This window comes from Geotrypetes seraphini, chromosome 10 (assembly GCF_902459505.1).
Source record: "Geotrypetes seraphini chromosome 10, aGeoSer1.1, whole genome shotgun sequence".
Lineage (NCBI taxonomy): Eukaryota > Metazoa > Chordata > Amphibia > Gymnophiona > Dermophiidae > Geotrypetes > Geotrypetes seraphini.
In genome coordinates, this window is record NC_047093.1 from 131332388 (window position 1) to 131352254 (window position 19867).

At 43.5% G+C, this 19867-nt stretch overlaps 1 protein-coding gene and 1 long non-coding RNA gene across 6 annotated transcripts in view; one reads left to right on the forward strand and one right to left on the reverse strand.

Annotated features, from left to right (window-relative positions):
- Positions 1-19867, reverse strand: part of LOC117367672 — a 60809-nt gene that overhangs the window by 19468 nt on the left and 21474 nt on the right. Inside the window, exon 5 of the long non-coding RNA XR_004540814.1 lies at positions 19183-19275. This is a non-coding gene — a long non-coding RNA (uncharacterized LOC117367672). The remainder of the gene's footprint in view (positions 1-19182; positions 19276-19867) is intronic.
- LOC117367620 (zinc finger protein 271-like) overlaps positions 1-19867 on the forward strand; it is a 35917-nt gene that overhangs the window by 13907 nt on the left and 2143 nt on the right. The window contains exons 6-11 of one of the 5 annotated variants that reach the window (XM_033960354.1): positions 76-189; positions 335-448; positions 3633-3746; positions 7973-8080; positions 8786-10029; positions 10198-17848. In XM_033960354.1, coding sequence (XP_033816245.1) covers positions 76-189; positions 335-448; positions 3633-3746; positions 7973-8080; positions 8786-10029; positions 10198-12414 — 3911 coding nt within the window. In that variant the 3' untranslated portion in view covers positions 12415-17848. Of the gene's footprint in view, positions 1-75; positions 190-334; positions 449-3632; positions 3747-7972; positions 8081-8298; positions 8325-8785; positions 17849-19867 lie in introns of those variants that run through there. The other 4 variants (XM_033960355.1, XM_033960352.1, XM_033960353.1 and 1 more) reach the window with 4 other exon arrangements.

The following is a 19867-nucleotide window of genomic DNA, read 5'->3' on the forward strand; positions in this document are numbered from 1 at the left end:
GTGTGAGCTGGGCACGATGGACCCCCTGGTCTGACCCAGCGGAGGCAACTTATGTTCTTATGTTCTTATTGACAGGTTATTCAATTGTTAATCCTGATGGTATAGTCAAGATTGAAAAGGAAAATGAGAAATATTTCACTCAACACTTTGAGTGGGAGGGAAAAGAAAACCCAAATGGCCCTACCACGAGTAAGTACATGTTGAATTTAAAGGGCTCTGCATTTTTGTATTGCAGGAGATGGACCACCGGCATCACATTTGGAGACTTAAAATCCGTTTCCTAATTAATTTCAAATTCTTGGTGAATCCTTCTGGCTGTGTTTTCTCATCACAGGCCTTCCGATTGTAACGTCCGTATTCTCACTGAGCGTTCAACAAGAGGACGGTCTCCCCTTCATGGATCCTCCCGAATCCGAGACATCTGAAGACACTCACCCTCCTGTAACAAGTAAGTATAAAATTCCTCCTGCCCATCGTTGCTAAAGTGATCCAGGACCATTTAGGAATTTGGCACTGGCAAGCTAAGGAGGCTGTCATCGTTTCAAGTTTATTAAAAGATTTTTTTAGACCGCTTAATCAAATATCTAAGCGGTTTACAATGTAATGTTACATAAAAACATATATCATTATAAAGATAAATAAAAGCAAGGGATACTGGAAGACAATCCAAGTGTTGGAAGCGCAAGACGTACGGACCTACTGCAAACAATAGGAGAGTGGGGAAGAACTACAATTTTTATAGAAAAGATGCAACATAAAAGGAAAGTACGATAGGCTAGGGTAAAAATTAACTTAATATTTTAAATTTTATGAAATTTTTAAATTTCAAAATTTTTAAAATGTTAAAATATCAGAATGTATTAAGATATTAAAATACAGTGGTACCTTGGATTATGAGTATAATCCGTTCCAAGAGCATGCTCGTAATCCAAAATGCATGTTTATCAAAGCGAGTTTCCCCATAGGAAATAATGGAAACTCGCTTTGATGCGTTCCCCCCCCCCCGAGAACCGGCATTGCTCTCCTCGAAGCCCCCCCCTGTGATCCAGCACCCCCCTGCCTCGAACCGGCACCCCCCACCACCACGATCCGACCCCCCCCCGACACGATTGGGCACCCCCCCCCCACCGCCGCTTCTTACCCTCATCTGGGCACTCTTGAAGATCGGCCTACTCGTCTGCTGGGCCTTGAACATGCTCAGATGCTCAAGGCCCAGCAGACGAGTAGGCCGATCTTCAAGAGCCCAGATGAGGGTAAGACGCGGCGGGGGGGGTGCCCAATTGTGTCGGGGGGGATGTCGGATCGTGTCGGGGGGTGCTCAATCGTGTCGGGGGGGGAGTCAGATCGTGGCGGGGGGGTGCCGGATTGCGGGGGGGGGTGCTCGTCAATCGAGCCATGCTCGGTTTCCGAGACACCGATTTTGCAAATGTTTTGCTCGTCTTGCAAAACACTCGCAAACCGGTGCCCTCGTAAACCGAGGTACCACTGTATTAAGATTTTATGTTTAAATCTGTTTATTAATTTTTGAACACAGCAAGGAAACAAACATATTAGAAACAGTGCATAGGAACAATCATCTCTCATACCCCCCCCTACCCCCCTCCCACCCACCCATGGGAACAGTCAATACCTCAGCTAACTTTCAAATAATTAATTAAGTAACCTGCTACGTACAGCGGGTTGTAACGTAGAACAAAATGGCAACCAGCAGGTAAGGTAAGAGGAACCTGCTTTGGTGTCCATATTAGAGATAGCCAAGTGTTCAAATCCTGCCAACTGAATCAATTGAGTCCTCCAATGGGATACAGTCGGAGTGTTAGAGGACAACCAGCATTGTTAAGATTTTAAAATATGCCCTTAAAAGGACAGTTGTTATCCAAAGGTGTCTTGGAACAAAAATGTTTTGCTTTAAACTGTTTTAAGTCTGGTTCGCTACGCAAATGGTTAGGCATCGAATTCCAAAGAGTGGGGGCTGTGATGGCAAAGTTATTGGAACGCAACGTATTAAATCCATTTTAGAGAAGGAATAACGTCCTCCCATTGTCTATTTCCCTACTTTGGATGGAGTCGGCTGCCTCTGGAGATGGAAGAGACACTGATGGAAGTGGGTGTCTCGGGGGATCGGATCTAGGTTGAAAAATTCTTCACCTGTATTGTTGAATGGACTGGTTGTGGTGGAGAGGCTACCCCACAGTTGCAGGGGAACATAGCTGATGAACACGGTGCAGTTTGACTTAGAAATGGAGGATTTCCATTTGCTGATGGATTAATGCAAATCGCAGTATATAATGCAGTTTATAGTAAAGCATTTTTAATATTACATTAATGTAAGAACATAAGAATTGCCGCTGCTGGGTCAGACCAATGGTCCATCATGTCCAGCAGTCCGCTCAAAGCAGAGCGGCGCATAAGGCAAGAGCGCGACCATTGCGCTTCCTGCCTGGTCCCGTGCCGCTCCGTGATTGGCTACCAACCAGAATCTTAGGTTGGCTCGTGCCTAAGGCTCCTCCCCTGGGCCTACTTTTAAGATTCCTGCTGGCCCAGGTGCCTAAGGCCCCCAATCAGGCCTTGGGCTCCTCCGCGGTGCATCCCATAATGCACCAGGAAGGGGCAGGCCTGCCTCATTCCGACGGAGGCGGACTGGACGGAGGGAAGACCCGGCCGGCTAGTCATGTTACAGGTTAGGGGGGGTCTGGAAGGAGTGGGGGAGTTAGGAGGAGTTCTAGTGGGGGTGGAGGGTTGTGAAATCTGAGGTGGGGGGTCGCGGAATCTACAGGGGTGGGGGTGGGGAACTCTATGAGCATTGGAGCAGCGCAGGGCATTCAGCGCAGCTTCCTGCGCTAATAATTGCTATCGTAGTTTAGTAAAAGAGGAGTTTATTGAACAAAAAGCAAAATATCAGGAAAGAAATTAGGAGAAGTATAGCTCTTTGGGGACATCGGGATAGAAAACGAATTAAATCAATAAATAGTGTATGATCCGCCTTCTACTATTTTTGTTTTTGGTATTTCTATACCACTTATAGTCGAAGTGGTTTACATTCAGGTACTCAAGTATTTTTCCATCTGTCCCGGTGGGCTCACAATCTATCTAATGGAGGGATTTAGTGACTTGCCCAGGGTCAGAAGGAGCAGTGTGGGATTTGAACCCACAACCTCAGGGTGTTGAGGCTGCAACTCGAACCACCGCACCACACCCTCCCCTGATAGAGTGGCGGTACCTCTATCATTCCAGCATTTCATCGCTTCCAGTTCACTGTCTTGCCTCGCTTTGAACAAATACAACATACCCACCCTGGTGAACTTGCACGCCTGCCCTTTTACTGTAAGCATCCTCCTGGATCTCACCAAGCCACATGGAGCGTCATCTCATCTGCTTCTCACTTACGATCCTAACAGATTCAGAATTCCAGTGTCCGAGACTCCAGTCTCTATGTGGTTAGCGGATTGCACCTCCTCTTGCTATGCTCAGGCTGGGGCTGCCACCGGAAGGTCGTGTCACGGCCCACAAAGTCAAAGCGATTGCAGATTCAGTGGCTTTTACAGCTTGAGGATTTCTTTTGATAACAGCTTCTTGGACCTCAGTCCATACATTCACATCCCATCTTAGACACGTTTGATTTTTCACCACAGGACTTCCGGTCGTAACGTCTACATTCTCACTGAGCGTGAAGCAAGAGGAAGATCTCCCCGTCACGGATCCTCCTGAATCAGAGGCATCTGAACAGAATCCTTCTTCTGGAACAGGCAAGTGTAACGTTTACTTTTTACGTAATTTATTTATACTTATGGACTCCAGATAAAAGATAGAACATGAAATATAAATAATATCCAACAGTACAATGAAAACCAATAAATAACAGCCGGACCAAAGCGATAAAATTTACATCCACAAAATCCATGTAACAATTACTAGAATGAAAAACAAAGCAACCCCATTTTAAAACTGGTTCAACGGAAAATAAAAATGAATTCTACACAGGTGAAGGCAGATGAAAGTAATCAGGTCTTACCACAGGGCCCTTAACAGCAAATGGGACCAGCATGGTTTTGTTTTGTTTTTAAATCTTTATTCATTTTAAATTTTACAACAAGTGTTCAGAAAATCATTCAAATAATATACAATTCCACTTGAAATTCTACAATACTCACACAAAAAAGTTTTAACCCCTCCTCACCCCACATAAAACATACTTTATAAATAATATCTCATAATACAATAACTACATTATTCTTTTATTTAATAATAAGAAAACTAAAACCCACTCCCCCTCCCTATAACATATATATTAATAGGGGAAAATACTAATTATTCATTATAGTAATTTATTAATGGCCCCCATACATCCTTTAAATTTATTAAAACATCCTTTTTTAACAGCTAATATTTTTTCCATTTTATACACATGACGCACCGAATTCCACCAAAAGCAATAATTTAATCTTGTGCAATCTTTCCAATTATAAGTTATCTGTTGAATGGCAACTCCTGTTAAAATCATCAAAAGCTTATTATTGTTAGAAGATATTTGAGATTTAGCCCTCATAGCCATGCCAAATAAGATGGCATCATATGACAGAGCTACAGGATTCTCAAGCATACAATTTATTTGGTCTCATATCAATTTCCAAAAAGCATTAATAATCTTAATCTAATCTAATCCTTAGGTTTGCATACCGCATCATCTTCACGTTCGTAGAGCTCGACGCGGTTTACAGTAGGAGAAATAGGAAGGAACTACAACAGAGGGTTAGAGGTAGAAGTGTGAAGAAAATTTAGAGGACTTGGGATGCCAAGATATAAGAGTTTCCCTGATTCCTAAGTTGGAGGGAGACTTACATTTTTTGAGAAAAGCCAGGTTTTCAGATGTTTGCGGAAAACTTGGAGAGAGCTCAAGTTCCGAAGAGGGGAGGTAAGGTTGTTCCAGAGCTCAGTGATTTTGAAGTGGAGGGAGGTCCCTAGCTTTCCTGTGTGGGAAATGCCTTTTAGCGAGGGGAAGGATAGTTTTAATAAAAGGACAATAAAATAATAAATGATCTAAAGTTTCAGCTTCAAGATGACAATGCCAACACCTATTAGACTTAGAGCAAGCCTGGACATTTCTTAGATGTTTCTGGCATCTTCAAGATGGTAAGTAGAAAAAGTCTTGATTGTAGACAAAATGGTGATGGAGAGCTGTGGAAAAATCCGACCGATGGGAACGGGCGGAAACTAAAGACTGGGGATTAGAGGGAAGCAGAGGGAAATGGGTAGGGCTCGGGCATGCCCAGTGGGGCCCGGGCACTGCACGTGCTCAGAGAGAGAGAGAGAGAAAAAACCAAAAAATCTCTCTGAGCTATTGGAGAGCTCATCCGCAAATTGGGAGCTGTTGGGACAACACCCATATGTGGCTGACTCATCCTGCTTGTCCTAGGAGAACTGTTTGCGCCTAGCACAGATGCCCGTAACGTCTCCTCTCGAGGATGCGGCGAGTCCACCCACCCTAACTGTACGAGTGACCGTGCGTTGGTTGCACTGTGTGGTTCCCACCCTTAACCCAACACGCTTTTAACGTGTGAACTAGTGCAGGCCGTCACGCCACTGGGGAACAGTGCACACTGATTTGCGGGTTCACTGCTTGACACATTTTAACACCCAGTGCGGCCTGAAACATTCCTCGTAGTCCTCACCAAGATATGTTTTGCAACCGATAACTGCTCCCTTGACTCGTCCCTGAAGAAAAACTTAGTTTGAAACAGGCATTGATGAAAATTGAGAGCTTACCTCAAGGCAACGTAGCCATGGTTATTATCAGGACTATGAATTGTAAATGAATGAAAGAAATTAATCCTAATTAATCGGATTGAAATGAAAGGACATATAAATGAAATATAACTGAAATTAAGAATGAATCATTGAAGCTAAGTGCTGGTTTTATACATATTAAAAACGTTAAGAAATAAACAATAAATTGGACCCACGAAGACAAGTTTCAAGTTTAATAGATTTTTTGATTAATCGCTTAATCATATTTCTAAGCGATGAACATGTTAAAATTACAATATTTGGGAGACAATACAATACATAACTATATATAATGTCCTTGGGGACTAATGGACTAACTTAACAAACTCATAAACACAAGGAAAGGAGGGAGGTGAAATACAAAATCATTAAAGAAAAGCAGGCCGTGTTGTTGCTAGTAATAAAATCAATATCTAGCTACATATACAAAGAATCAGTTTCTTATCTATTATTGTGGTGCCGCTGAGAATGAGCTGGCAGCACATGGCCTTACATTGAAAATTGGGAGAATAAGATCTCTGGAATTGTAGTTAGTGCTGAAGTTATGTGGTAAAATTGATAAAGCACTGAAAGTTTTGGCATTAGTCTGGTCCTTTAAGGAAGTGGCACTAAAAGAAAATTCTTATGAAAAGCGAAGACATTTTTTCCTTGTCCATAATATCTCCGTCATCAGGGACGTGCCAGAGTAAATCAGGGCAGTAAAAGGCCCCGAAGCAGCATGTGTAGAGTGCTGCACACGCTGCTGGAATAGGCAGGTTTGTGGGACCGTGGGAAGGGAAGGGTGGAGGCGGCAAGGGACTAAGGGAGCAGGCAAAAGACCGAGGGAAGGGAAAGGGGGGGTAAGGGAAACGCTGCTGCTACACAGGGAAGTGGTGTAGGGTGGGAGGGAATGCTGCTGTGGCTGCTGCACAGGGAAGGGGAGGATCTAAATGCTGCTGTACAGGGAAGTAGTGGAGGGGGAAGGAATGCTGCTACGGCTGCTGCACAGGGAAGTGGGGGGGGGAGAGAGACAGATAAATAGAAAGAAAGAAAAGAAGAAAGGCACAGGGGCAGAGAGAGACACAGAAAGACAGACAGACAAAGGGGGCCAGGGAGAGAGACAGACAGAAAGAAAGACAGCAGGAGGGAGAGAGACACAGAAAGAAAGACAGACAGACATATATTCTAGCACCCGTTAATGTAACGGGCTAAAATACTAGTTTAGACATAAAATACAAGTATGTTGGTAGCCATGTCGGCCACTTTCTGAAATGAATTCAAAAATTTTACCAGCAGCTACAGCTGTGGTTCTACGATGAGACTTCAGTTTTCCAGCTTTATTAATAAAAGCTCCCATTTACAGGACAAACATATCCTGTCCTTCCTGTCATCTTGTTACAGTTTTGTTTTGCTTTTTATCTTTTATTTACATCAAAGCAAAAAATTTGAAAAGAAATTGAAATAAAAATCAAGAGAAATATTTTCACATCTTACTTACAATATTACAGTCCACAAAAGGGGAAAGAGAGAGAGAAAAAACCTGTCGCAACCCAGGGAAGTTGGAATTAAGAAAAAGACAAAAGGAAATACGGAGACTGTTAATCAAATTTATATTCGGCCGGGTTCCTGGACATTGGCTTCACTCTCCGGGTTCCTAGAAACTGCCTTGCCTTCCAGGAAAAATTGGGTTCATAGACAACGGCACGAAAGACAAAAGCGCGTGCCGACAATTGAGCGCAGCGCGGAGGCGCGCACCGCACAAAATTACAGTTTTTAGGGGCTCCGACGGGGGTTTTTTGTTGGGGAACCCCCCCCAGTTTACTTAATAGACATCGCGTCGGCGTTATGGGGGGTTGTAACCCTCCACATTTTACTATAAACTGAACTTTTTCCCTAAAAACAGGGAAAAAGTTCAGTTTTCAGTAAAATGTAGGGGGTTACAACCCCCCACACCCCCCACAACACGGCGCGATGTGTATTAAGTAAAGTGGGGGGGTTCCCCCCCCCCCCGTCAGAGCCCTAAAAACAGTAATTTAGAGCGGCGCGCGCCTCCGTGTTGCGCTCAATTGTCTGGGCGCGCCTTTGTCCTGACACCAAAAATTGTCATTGTTCAGGTTCATATCTTGTTACAGTTTTAAGCAAGTTTTGCTTTTCTTAGGTCGAAACTTATCCTATGGAACCTGAAGTTATTTGCCCATTCTCCATACAGGCAGCCAAAGTTCTACTGCGGAGCCCACAATAGAGATCCTGAAAATGGAAGAGGATCCTGTGAGTGACCAACTGGAGGGAGGAGAGCAGGTTACTGATACCACGAGTGGTGAGCCGACAAGTCCTATGTAATAAAATTCTTGCTAGCTGCTGTGGAGTATTTCTAAATTTTCACACTTGAGGTTTTGGTTAGTGAATTGGCGACCGCGGCAGGACCGCAAGCGTACTTTGCGTTTCTAGGTTTCATATTTTTGAACCTTTGGTGGACAGGGGTTTCGTTTGGACGTGCAACATAAGGTATGTCTGTTCTTTGATTAACAGACTGGGGGGCCTCTTTGAAGCTACGGAATACCGTGAGTTATATGTATATTTTATTTGAATAATAATACTAATCGAAAAAAGGAAAAAAAAAAATTAAAATTCAGACGTAGGAGGAATTAATGCTTTGTATGTAGGCATAGTGTTTGGGGATATTGTATTATATGTTTAGTGGGTTAAGATTTGGGGGTATAGAGGAAAACTTGTATCTTCGATTTGCTTTAAGACTTTATTTCTGCTGTCTATCTGGCCAGGTCTCTCTTCTTTCTCTCTCTCTCTCTGTTTTTTCCCTCTATGGTTTCACAGCTGTCCTGTTAAGGTTGGCTGTAGAATGTAATCAGAGTAAGGGGAATCATTGCAGAGACTTGAGGGGAGGATGAGATGTCCAGAACTTGCATTTGTCAACCAGAAAATAACTTTATGGGGATTTTTGCCTCTATATGTCTTACTAAATAGCTGTATAATTTATGTATATACTTTCATTTTTATTCAACAGTTAATGGAGTCAGGAATAAGAGATTGAGAGTATGTGATGGGCAGCAGAAATCGGAATGGAAACATGAAAACCCCTCCAGAGACAGCCCGGATACTTCAGCTGATAGTGTAAGACCACCTAGCATGAAGGAAAATACCCCAAAAGGAGAAAGCTTGAACGTATGTCCTGAACAAGAGAGAAATTCCACCAACTACTCAAATCTCAGTCAAAATGAGAGATTCAGCAGGCAGAAACTTTGTCAGAGCACTACATGTGAGGAAATGTTCACTGGGAAGTCAAAGCCGCCAGGACCCAAAAAAATTCAGCGACAAAAACTGTTCCAGCCTACGGAGTGTGAAAAAACATTTACATATAAATCAAAGCTTATAATTCATGAAAAAATGCTTAAAGAAAGAAAACTGTCAAAATGTTCTATAACTGATAACAACTCTCATCAGGTGTTTGAACTGACAAGACATGAATTAAGCTGCATAAGCAACCAACAAGTGCATCAAGTGGACCCCAAAAGAGCAAAGCTATTTAAATGTTCAATATGTGATAAAGGCTTCACTCAAAAACTTAACCTCAGAATTCATAAAACAATCCATACTAAAAGCAAACCATATAAATGTAATAAAAGCTTCAATCAAAAAGATCAACTCGTAATTCGGGATAGAGTCCGCACTGGAGAAAAACCATATAAATGTTCTGAATGTGGTAAAAGCTTCAAACAAAAAGGTAACCTCACAACTCATAAAAGAATCCACACTGGAGAAAAGCCGTATAAATGTTCTGAATGTGGAAAAAGCTTCAGCCAAAAAAGTAATCTTAAAATTCATGAGAGAATCCACACTGGAGAAAAATCGTATAGATGTTCTGAATGTGGTAAAAGTTTCAGGCAAAAAAATGAACTCAAAATGCATGAGAGAATCCACACTGTAGAAAAACCGTATAAATGTTCTGAATGTGGGAAAAGTTTCAAACAAAAAGGTAACCTCACCGCTCATGAGAGAATCCACACTGGAGAAAAGCCGTATAAATGTTCTGAATGTGGAAAAAGCTTCAGCCAAAAAAGTAATCTTAAAATTCATGAGAGAATCCACACTGGAGAAAAATCGTATAGATGTTCTGAATGTGGTAAAAGTTTCAGGCAAAAAAATGATCTCAAAATGCATGAGAGAATCCACACTGTAGAAAAACCGTATAAATGTTCTGAATGTGGTAAAAGCTTCAATAAAAAAGGTAACCTCACAGCTCATGAGAGAATCCACACTGGAGAAAAACCGTATAAATGTTCTGAATGTGGGAAAAGCTTCAGTAAACGAACTGGCCTCACTGCACATGAAAAAATCCACACTGGAGAAAAACCGTATAAATGTTCTGAATGTGGGAAAAGCTTCAGTCGACGAACTGGCCTCACTGCACATGAAAAAATCCACACTGGAGAAAAACCGTATAAATGTTCTGAATGTGGGAAAAGCTTCAGTAAACGAACTGGCCTCAGTGAACATGAAAAAATCCACACTGGAGAAAAACCGTATAAATGTTCTGAATGTGGGAAAAGCTTCAGTCGACGAACTGGCCTCACTGCACATGAAAAAATCCACACTGGAGAAAAACCGTATAAATGTTCTGAATGTGGGAAAAGCTTCAGTAAACGAACTGGCCTCAGTGAACATGAAAAAATCCACACTGGAGAAAAACCGTATAAATGTTCTGAATGTGGGAAAAGCTTCAGTCGACGAACTGGCCTCACTGCACATGAAAAAATCCACACTGGAGAAAAACCGTATAAATGTTCTGAATGTAATAAAAGTTTCAATCACATAAGTGCACTCAAAAAGCATGAAAGAATCCACACTGGAGAAAAACCTCATAAATGTTCTCAATGTCATAAAAGCTTCAGTCAAAAAAGTGACCTCAGTAAGCATGAAAGAATCCACACTGGAGAAAAACCTCATAAATGTTCTGAGTGTGGTAAAAGCTTCAGTCAAAAAAGTTGTCTTAAAATTCATGAAAGAATCCACACTGGAGAAAAACCGTATAAATGTTCTGGGTGTGGTAAAAGCTTCAGTCAAAAAAGTTGTCTTAAAATTCATGAAAGAATCCACACTAGAGAAAAACAATATAAATGTTGTGTATGTAATAAAAGTTTCAATCAAAAATGTATACTCAGAAAGCATGAAGGGATCCACAGTGGAGAAAAAACATATGAATGTACTGAATGTAATAAAAGTTTTAATCATATAAGTGTTCTCAAAAGGCATGAAAGAATCCACACTGGAGAAAAACCATTTCAATGTTCTCAATGTCATAAAAGCTTCAGTCAAAAAAGTGACCTCAGTAAGCATGAAAGAATCCACACTGGAGAAAAACCGTATAATTGTTCTCAGTGTGCTAAAAGCTTCAATCATAAAGGTAACCTAATAATTCATGAAAGAATCCACACTGGAGAAAAACCATACACATGTTCTGAATGTAATAAAAGTTGCTCAAGCAAATCTGATCTAAGAAAGCATGAAAGAATCCATACTGGAGAAAAACCGTATAAATGTTCTGAATGTGGAAAATCCTTTAATAATACAAGTAGCCTCATAACTCATACAAGAATCCACATGGGAGAAAAACCATATAAATGTTCTGAATGTGATAAAAGCTTCAATCGAAAAGATAACCTTATAATTCATAAAAGAATGCACACTGGAGAAAGCCCGTATAAATGCTCTGAATGTGATAAAAGCTTCAATCGAAAACAAAACCTCACAATTCATAAAAGATTGCACACTGGAGAAAAACCATATACTTGTTCTGAATGTGATAAAAGCTTCAATCGAAAAGATAAACTCATAACTCATAAAAGAATGCACACTGGAGAAACCCCGTATAAATGTTCTGAATGTGATAAAAGCTTCAATCAAAAAGTTAACCTCATAACTCACAAAAGAATTCATACTGGAGAAAAACCATATCAATGTTCTGACTGTGGTAAAAGTTTCAGTCTTAGAAATGACCTCAGGAATCATGAAAGAATCCACACTGGAGAAAAACCATATAAATGTCCTGAATGTGGTAAAAGCTTCAGTCGAAGAAATGAACTCAGAATTCATGAGAGAATCCACACTGGAGAAAAAATGAATAAATGTTCTGAATGTGGCAAAAGCTTTAGTCGAAGAAATGACCTCAGAATTCATGAGAGAATCCACACTGGAGAGAAACCGTATAAATGTTCTGAATGTGGTAAACGCTTCAGTCGAAGAAATGAACTCAGAATTCATGAGAGAATCCACACTGGAGAGAAACCGTATAAATGTTCTGAATGTGGTAAATGCTTCAGTCGAAGATGTAACCTCACAACACACAAAAGAATCCATACTGGAGAAAAACCATATAAATGTTCTCAATGTGGTATATGTTTCAGTGAAAGATATAGACTCCGAATTCATGAACAAATCCACACTGGAGAAAAAATGTATAAATGTTCTGAATGTGATAAAAGGTTCAATCGAAAAGATAACCTCATTATTCATATAAGAATCCATACTGGAGAAAAACCATATAAATGTTCTGAATGTGATAAAAGTTTCCATGGCAAATCTAATCTAAGAAAGCATGAAAGAATCCACCCTGGAGAAAAATGTGGACAAATGTGATAAGGTGATTTTACTTAGGGAAAAGCTAAGAAACTGAATACATTTCTCTGACTAATGACTGTGAAATAAAAGAACTTGAATAGGAAGGTAAATATCTAGGAATTGAGGAAGGAGCCATTCTTAAGCAAGAATCACTGAGAGAAAAAAATCAGTAAAGAATATTATAGGAGACTAAACCTGATATTAAAGAATATATTAACATTATGGAATAAGATGCTGGCTGTTAATCAACTGGCTCTTCCTGCATTCTCATATAGCTTTGATATCGTAGACTGGCCACTTAAATATTTTAAAAACTAGATGTGTAAATGAGAAAATCCTCCATGCCCACAAGGAGATTTGTAAGAATCAGTGTGTGCCAAGACTTTATGGATTACATCTATTGATTATGGATTATTGATTAAGGATTACATCTATTGATTATGGATTATTGATTATGGATTACATCTATTGACAACTATCATAGGCCTCCAAGCTTACTACTATTAATTATTTCTAGAGTGCTACCAGATGTATGCAGTGCTGTACAGTCGCAAAGGAGATGGTCTCTGCTCAAAAGAGTTACAATCTTAACAGACAAGACAGGCAAACTGGATGCCAGGGTGGGGATACAGTTAGGGGGAATGGTTAGCCTGCTGCCTAGGGTGGTGAGCAGTGGGAAGAGGGGTGTAGGGTAACGGATTGAAGGCTAAATCAAAAAGATGGGTTTTCAGTCTGCTTTCAAACAAGGGAAGGGGTGTGACGGACAAACTCAGGTAGTTTATTCCAGGCATACGGGGCAACTAGATGAAAGGAATGAAGCCTGGAATAGGCAGTGTAGGAGAAAGGTAAAGCTAAAAGTAGCTTATCTGAGGAACAGAGTTCTCGGGGAGACGTATGAGGTTAGATAATAGAGGAGAGATACTGAGGAACTGTGGCATGAACACACTTGTAGGTTAGTAATAGGATTTTGAACTATATGCGGAGGCAGATAGGGAGCCAGTGAAGTGATTTCAGGAGAGGAATAAGGTGAGTGTTGCAAGATTGACAATAGATAAGTTGTGCTGCTGAGTTTTGCATCGATTGCAGGGGGGGAGAGGCGGTTTAGTGGGAAACCTGTTAGAAGTAAATTATGGGGGGGTCACGTGATGGCAGCACTGTAACCAGACGTTTCCTGCTCGAACTCTGCTCTCTTTCCTCCTAAAAGTACCCCTAACTCGTGCTTGTCAGCACTAAAAGCACCTTCTACCCCAGATTTGTTCCTGATCCCGACCGCGGGGTTTATCGGAGCCAGCAAGGGCACATTGCGGCAGGAATGCTGATAAAGACGACGCGGTCTGGAAAAGACAAGCCTACCAAATCCACCAGCATGGCGACTCCAAACCCAGCGTCCTGCAGCACGCTCGCACAAGAGAAAAGCATGCAGGTTTCTGTCCGTCGTCTCTCCCAACTGTTTGACGAAAAGCTGTCTAAATTGCACATAGTACTGGAAGAAGTGAAAGACAGCATTGCCTGGCACGTGGCACGCATTTAGAATGTGGAGGAGAGAATATCGGCTTAGGAGGATCGGGCGGAGACATCGGATCAGCGCCTTACCTCGTTGGAAGCCCAGATAAAATTGTTAGAGGACAGGGCGGAAGATGCAGAGAACTGTGGCCGCCAAAACAATATCAGGCTCATCGGCTTGCCAGAATCAGTTCGGGACTCGGAGTTGGGAGATCTGGTGGCGAGCTGGCTGCCACAGACTTTGGGATTAGCGCCTTCCCTGGGCCCTGTCCATGTGGAGCGGGCCCATCGCATCGGGGTCCCAAGGGTGGAGGGCGCCTGGCCAAGGCCAGTGATAGCTGGCTGAGCGACGACGACCCTGGCCCCTTACTATACCCAGCTGCACTCAAGAGGGATCAAATTTACACTCCAGTATCCTGCTAAAGTCTGGATAAATTATAACAACGGGACCATCACCCTGGATACTCCAGCAGATGTCCGCTCTTTTTTGGACAAGCTGCCTGCCTCTTGACGGGGGACTACCTTGGAACTGCAGCCTTGTGAGCCTGCTTGGATTCCTGCTCCTAACCACATGGGGGATACTGTGGGTTTCTGCCACCTAGGGAGTTGACTGCTGGAGCCTGGATCTTTGGGCTTCCCCTGCCTGGTTTGCCGGACCAGTGTAAGGGTAGAACTAAAGGAGGTCAGCAAAAATTTAAAGTGTGCAAGATTTGAGCTAAAGGCGCTCAGCACAGTGGGTACAGGAATGTATGTAGCAGATACTGGGAGTGAGCCAAGGTTGAGATTTGGTATGCCTGAGAGTGCAGGGAACAAGGGGAGTAAGGGTGTCCAGAGCAGAGAACAGACTTGTATGAAAAGACAGCCTTGTGGACAGACTTGGATAACATAGTGGAGGCAAGCAAAAGTAAAACAGTGGTAGAGAACGTAGAAGGATTGAGGGCTTGAAGATTTTGAAACCTGTTGGTGATGACTGGGCTTAGGGGAGGGGGGTTAGTTGTGAAGGTTATCAGAAGGTTAGGGGCATTGTCAGATCTCAAAATACAAAAGGTGTTGAAATATGGAAGAAAACTTCCTGAATCTAGTTCCACTATTAAACTTGGACAAGTATTCCAACTTGAGTAGAAGGAATGGGTGAAAATCCTAGGAGGAAACATGTCTACAGACACTCCCTGGTCTTTACTTTGTTGTCAAAAGGGGAGGAAACAACAGAATTTGCAAAGGAAGTGAAGGAGAAGTTAGGTTCTTACCTGCTAATTTACTTTATTTTAGCTTCTCCAGACCGATATAGGTTAATCTTACAAGAGGGTATATATCTCATCATGACCAGCAGGTGGAGACTGAAAACCAAACTGTGGAATAGTACATAATAGGTACCTTACCCTATTTCTAGCAGTCTGCCGAATAACCAAGCAGAACTAATAACTTGCAACAGAAATAAACAATACTCCAAACAGGAGTAACAACTAACATACACAAACGTTGTTGGAAAATGCAAAGGAGAGATCCCAGCAAGAAAAATGTCCCCACAGCTCGCCAGCTATGCCAGCCGAGCCACAGCTGCTGTTCTTCAATTCTCCCCGGCCCTAGAAAAATACTAGAACCCGATAGACCGGTACAGTTCTTCATCACTGATGGGACATACCAAAGCAGTCCCCATCATGGGTGGGATCCCCGAAGGGCCGACACCAGAACATGCTCACCGAACACCAAGTCCCGATGCGCCTGAACAAAGGAATGCAAGGAAGACCAAACAGCAGCCTCACAAATGTCCACAGGAGGCACTAGTGAACACTCAGGCCAAGACGCCGCCTGACCCCCAAGTGGAATGAACCTTGAGAAATTCCGGAACAGGCTTTTTCTGTTGAAGATATGCGGATGCAACAGCCTCTTTGATCCAACGCACAATGATAGTCTTGGAAGCGCCATCCCCCTTACCAGGACTCGCAAGAAAGACAAAGAGATGATCTGATTTCCTGAACTCCTGGGTCCTCTACACATAACAGCGAAGAACCTGACAGACATCTAGCTTGCGCAACTGTTTCTGCTCAGAAGAACCTTCCCAACTACCCATCGGACAGCAGGCAGTGGCAACAAGGCGAGTCTGCTGCTGTCGGTCTGCCCCAGACGCTGCCTATCAGCAGCAACTTCATGTTCCTGCATAGGTGGGACTTGAAGAGAGGCGACGTCTTGGGCAGGCTGATGACAGCAGGCTCCTCGTTGCCACTGCCAGCTGCCCGAAGATTCAATTGCAGCGGATGGAGAGGAGGTAGATGGCCATTGGCTGCGGTTCCTCCTCTACACATCAGAGGGAAACCTTTCTGGGTCAGCTCCGGCAGTGTGTGTGAGGAGCCACTGCCGGCGAGAAGTAAGATTGCTGCAAGTATGGGCTTGGGGGGATGAGAAGGGAGGGAAAGAGAAATGCTCTAGGCAGGAGAGAAAGGTAAAATGGTTTGGAAAGGGTGTGTGGAGCAGGAGGGGAAGAGATGGTGCACATGGGGAAAGGAAGAGAGGGAGAATTGTTGGACATGGTGGTGGAGAGGAGGGAGGGAGAAATATTGGATGTTGTGGAAAGAGAAGGGTAGGATCGATGGAAATGGACGCAAGAGGGAAGAATTTTAGATATGGTGGTGGAAGGAATGGAAGGAGAGCTGTGGCATGGTGCTGGAAAGGGGTAATAGGAGAAATGGTGAGCATGGGGCTAGTGGGCAGGGGTGAAACATTCTGCACAGGGTCCAGGGGATGAGAGAGGGAGAAATGTTGGATGTGGCAGTAGAGGGAGTGGAAGAGATGGACCCTGGATCTCGATCTCTCTCTCTTTCCCCACTCCCTTTGCAGCAACAGAGGGAATTAGAGAGAGGGAGACATGGGGATGGAGGAGAGAGAGGAAGAAATGCTGTGCAGGGGAAAAAAGAGGGAGCTGGATCCATGACAGAAGGTAGCAAGGAAGAGAGAGAGAAAGAAATGCTTGACCATGGTAGGAGAAGCCAATGGACAGCGACTGCTTGAAGAATTTGCAGAGGACAGGAGGAAAGCAGACAAAAAAGAGAAACTGGAGCCAACTTGATGGAAAAATAATTCTCCAGACAATAAAGATTTTTTTAAAAAAAGGAATTTATTGACTGAAATATATTAGCTTTGGGCAATGTACACAAGGGGCCGCTGAAAGATTCTCAAACCAACCAACCAAGTTGGGGCATTCTCCATCGAACGAAAAAAGTAGAAGCTCGCTGGACTAAGGGGCTCATAATCAAAAAACCCCTAAAATGTCCCCAAAACCGCGCTGTTCTAACTGCCAGGACAGCCAAATGACAATAATCAAAACCCTTCTCCTGGACATCTAGTGAGATGTTTCACTGTGCGTCCAGAGTTCCAGGGGAAGGCATGTTATGTGCTTGTTTTGGGCGGGCTTTGGGTAGGCTTAACTTGGACGTTTTGTGGTGATAACTGAACCTTTTCCATGATGTTCTGGATGGAACTTAGACATTCTGAGCTAGTCCTGTTTTAGAAGCATCTAAGTGCCACAAAGGGACCTAAACTGACCACTGGATACATTAAGGTATGATCCCCTACTGCTCACTATTCCCCTCCCACCCCAAAAAACTCCAGAACAGCAGCACTTGGTATGGGAAAGTCTAGTAGACCACCACACAGGTGTTTGAAGTAACCTGGCAGACGTGCTAGCAGCTAGTGAACCATAGAGAGAAGGACCCAGGCCCATAAGGCACTCTAACCATTACATTTACGCTGGAAAATGTGAGCCCACTAAAACCCACCAAAACCTTTATTCTACTGCCCTAAAAGTGCCACCTATAGCCATGAGGACTATTGGTATGGTAGGTGGGTCTAGTACAGGGATCTCAAAGTCCCTCCTTGAGGGCTGCAATCCAGTCGGGTTTTCAGGATTTCCCCGACTGGATTCCAGCCCTCGAGGACTGGAGTTGCCCACCCCTGCTCTAGATCCAACCAATATGAAGAACCTATATCAGGGGTCCCCAAAGTCCCTCCTTGAGGGCCGAATCCAGTCGGGTTTTCAGGATTTCCCCAATGAATATGCATGAGATCTATTTGCATGCACTGCTTTCAATGCATATTCATTGGGGAAATCCTGAAAACCCGACTGGATTCCAGCCCTCGAGGACTGGAGTTGCCCACCCCTGCTCTAGATCCAACCAATATCAGGGGTCCCAAAAGTCCCTCCTTGAGGGCCGAATCCAGTCGGGTTTTCAGGATTTCCCCAATGAATATGCATTGAAAGCAGTGCATGCACATAGATCTCATGCATATTCATTGGGGAAATCCCGAAAACCCGACTGGATTCGGCTCTCGAGGAGAGACTTTGGAGACCCCTGTATTAGCATTTGGAATAGTTTTTTTGTGTCTTGGGTTTCTTTGCCTATTAGTGTAGTGCAGGGGTCTCAAAGTCCCTCCTCGAAGGCCGCAATCCAGTGGGGTTTTCAGGATTTCCCCAATGAATATGCATGAGATCTATGTGCACGCACTGCTTTCAATGCATATTCATTGGGGAAATCCTGAAAACCCCACTGGATTGCGGCCCTCGAGGAGGGACTTTGAGATCCCTGGTCTAGTAGATTTGGGGGGAGTTTTGGAAGGCTCATCATAAATTATAAGGGGGTTAGGATGAGATGTACATCTGGCACCCTTTATGTGAAGTTCACAGCTGTGCTTTCTAAGGTGTCCCGCTGCTCTGTTGGCATGTCTATGTGGCCAGTCCATCATAAAGGTGGCCACTCTAACGTCCAAATGGTCTGGATTTGGATGTTTTCCACATTTGGTCAAAAATGGGGTATAAAGTTGCATCCTAAAGGTCCTTGGTTGGATCAGAGGTTGGAATGAGATAAAAGCCATTGAACATTTCCAGGCAAAATCCCATCAGGACTCTGCCCAGATAGGAAGCATGTGACCAGCCAAAACTAGATGATATCATCCGACTTAGAAAGAAACCAATTTTGAACTGTTCTTGGTAGTATAAAGAAATAGAAAAAACAAAGAAAATAAGGTGATATCTTTTTCATTGGACTAACTCAATGCATTTTATGAAGAGCTTTTGAAGGTAACCCTTCTTTAGATTAGAAATAAGCAAATGTTGACAAGTATCAGTATATATAAGGAAAGCATTTCAGGGATAGGAAGAGGGATGGGTGGGTAGGTGACTGGTAGGTCCTGTCAGGTAGGTGACTGGTGAGAACACTAAAAAGAAACTTAAAGACAATCCAAGAACATAAAATCTTTGAAATAAAAATTATAAGGTATTTTGACGCCTACCAATAATTCGCTTACATGCGGGTTGTGGCAGCACTTCAGCGTGGGCCTGTGCTGGGAGGCCTCATACCATGCTGGTTTCCTCTTTCTCCCAACCTGGATAAAGATAGGGAAGGAAAGATGAGATGTCAGGACTGGAGGAGGGAAGGGGGTACCTGAAATCTTAGCTCTGTTCCCCTTCCCTTCACACAGGGCCGTAGCAAGCCATAACTGCGCCCCGTAGCAAGCCATACCTGCTCCTACCCCCCCCCCCCCACGCAGAATGCCTTCATATTTCCCTCCTGCCTTACCCAAACACACAATGCAGTATCTCCATCCGTCACGCCTCTCCAAACTCCTCACCCGCAGGCAAAAGTCGTCGCTCAGCAACACTCCGCAGAGCCTCTCACTCAAGCACATCCAGGCCCTGACAACCCAGGAAGAGGAAGTGCGCATCAAAGGGGGTGGGACTCATCAATGCCCGTAACACGCCCGAGCAGGAGGCTCCACGGAGCACTGCTGCGCCCACAGAACATGGTCCCTCACCCACAAATGGAAGTCTCGAAGAGAAGGAGACCCTTGGAGAGAGTAGGCAGGAAAAGGATAGGCAGAGGCTCCGCACTGTGTGCCCTAGGGGGAAGGGACAGCAGGGAGGCCCAGTTTTAGCACTCCCACCTCTCTTGCTACGGCCCTGCCTTCACAGTGCTGC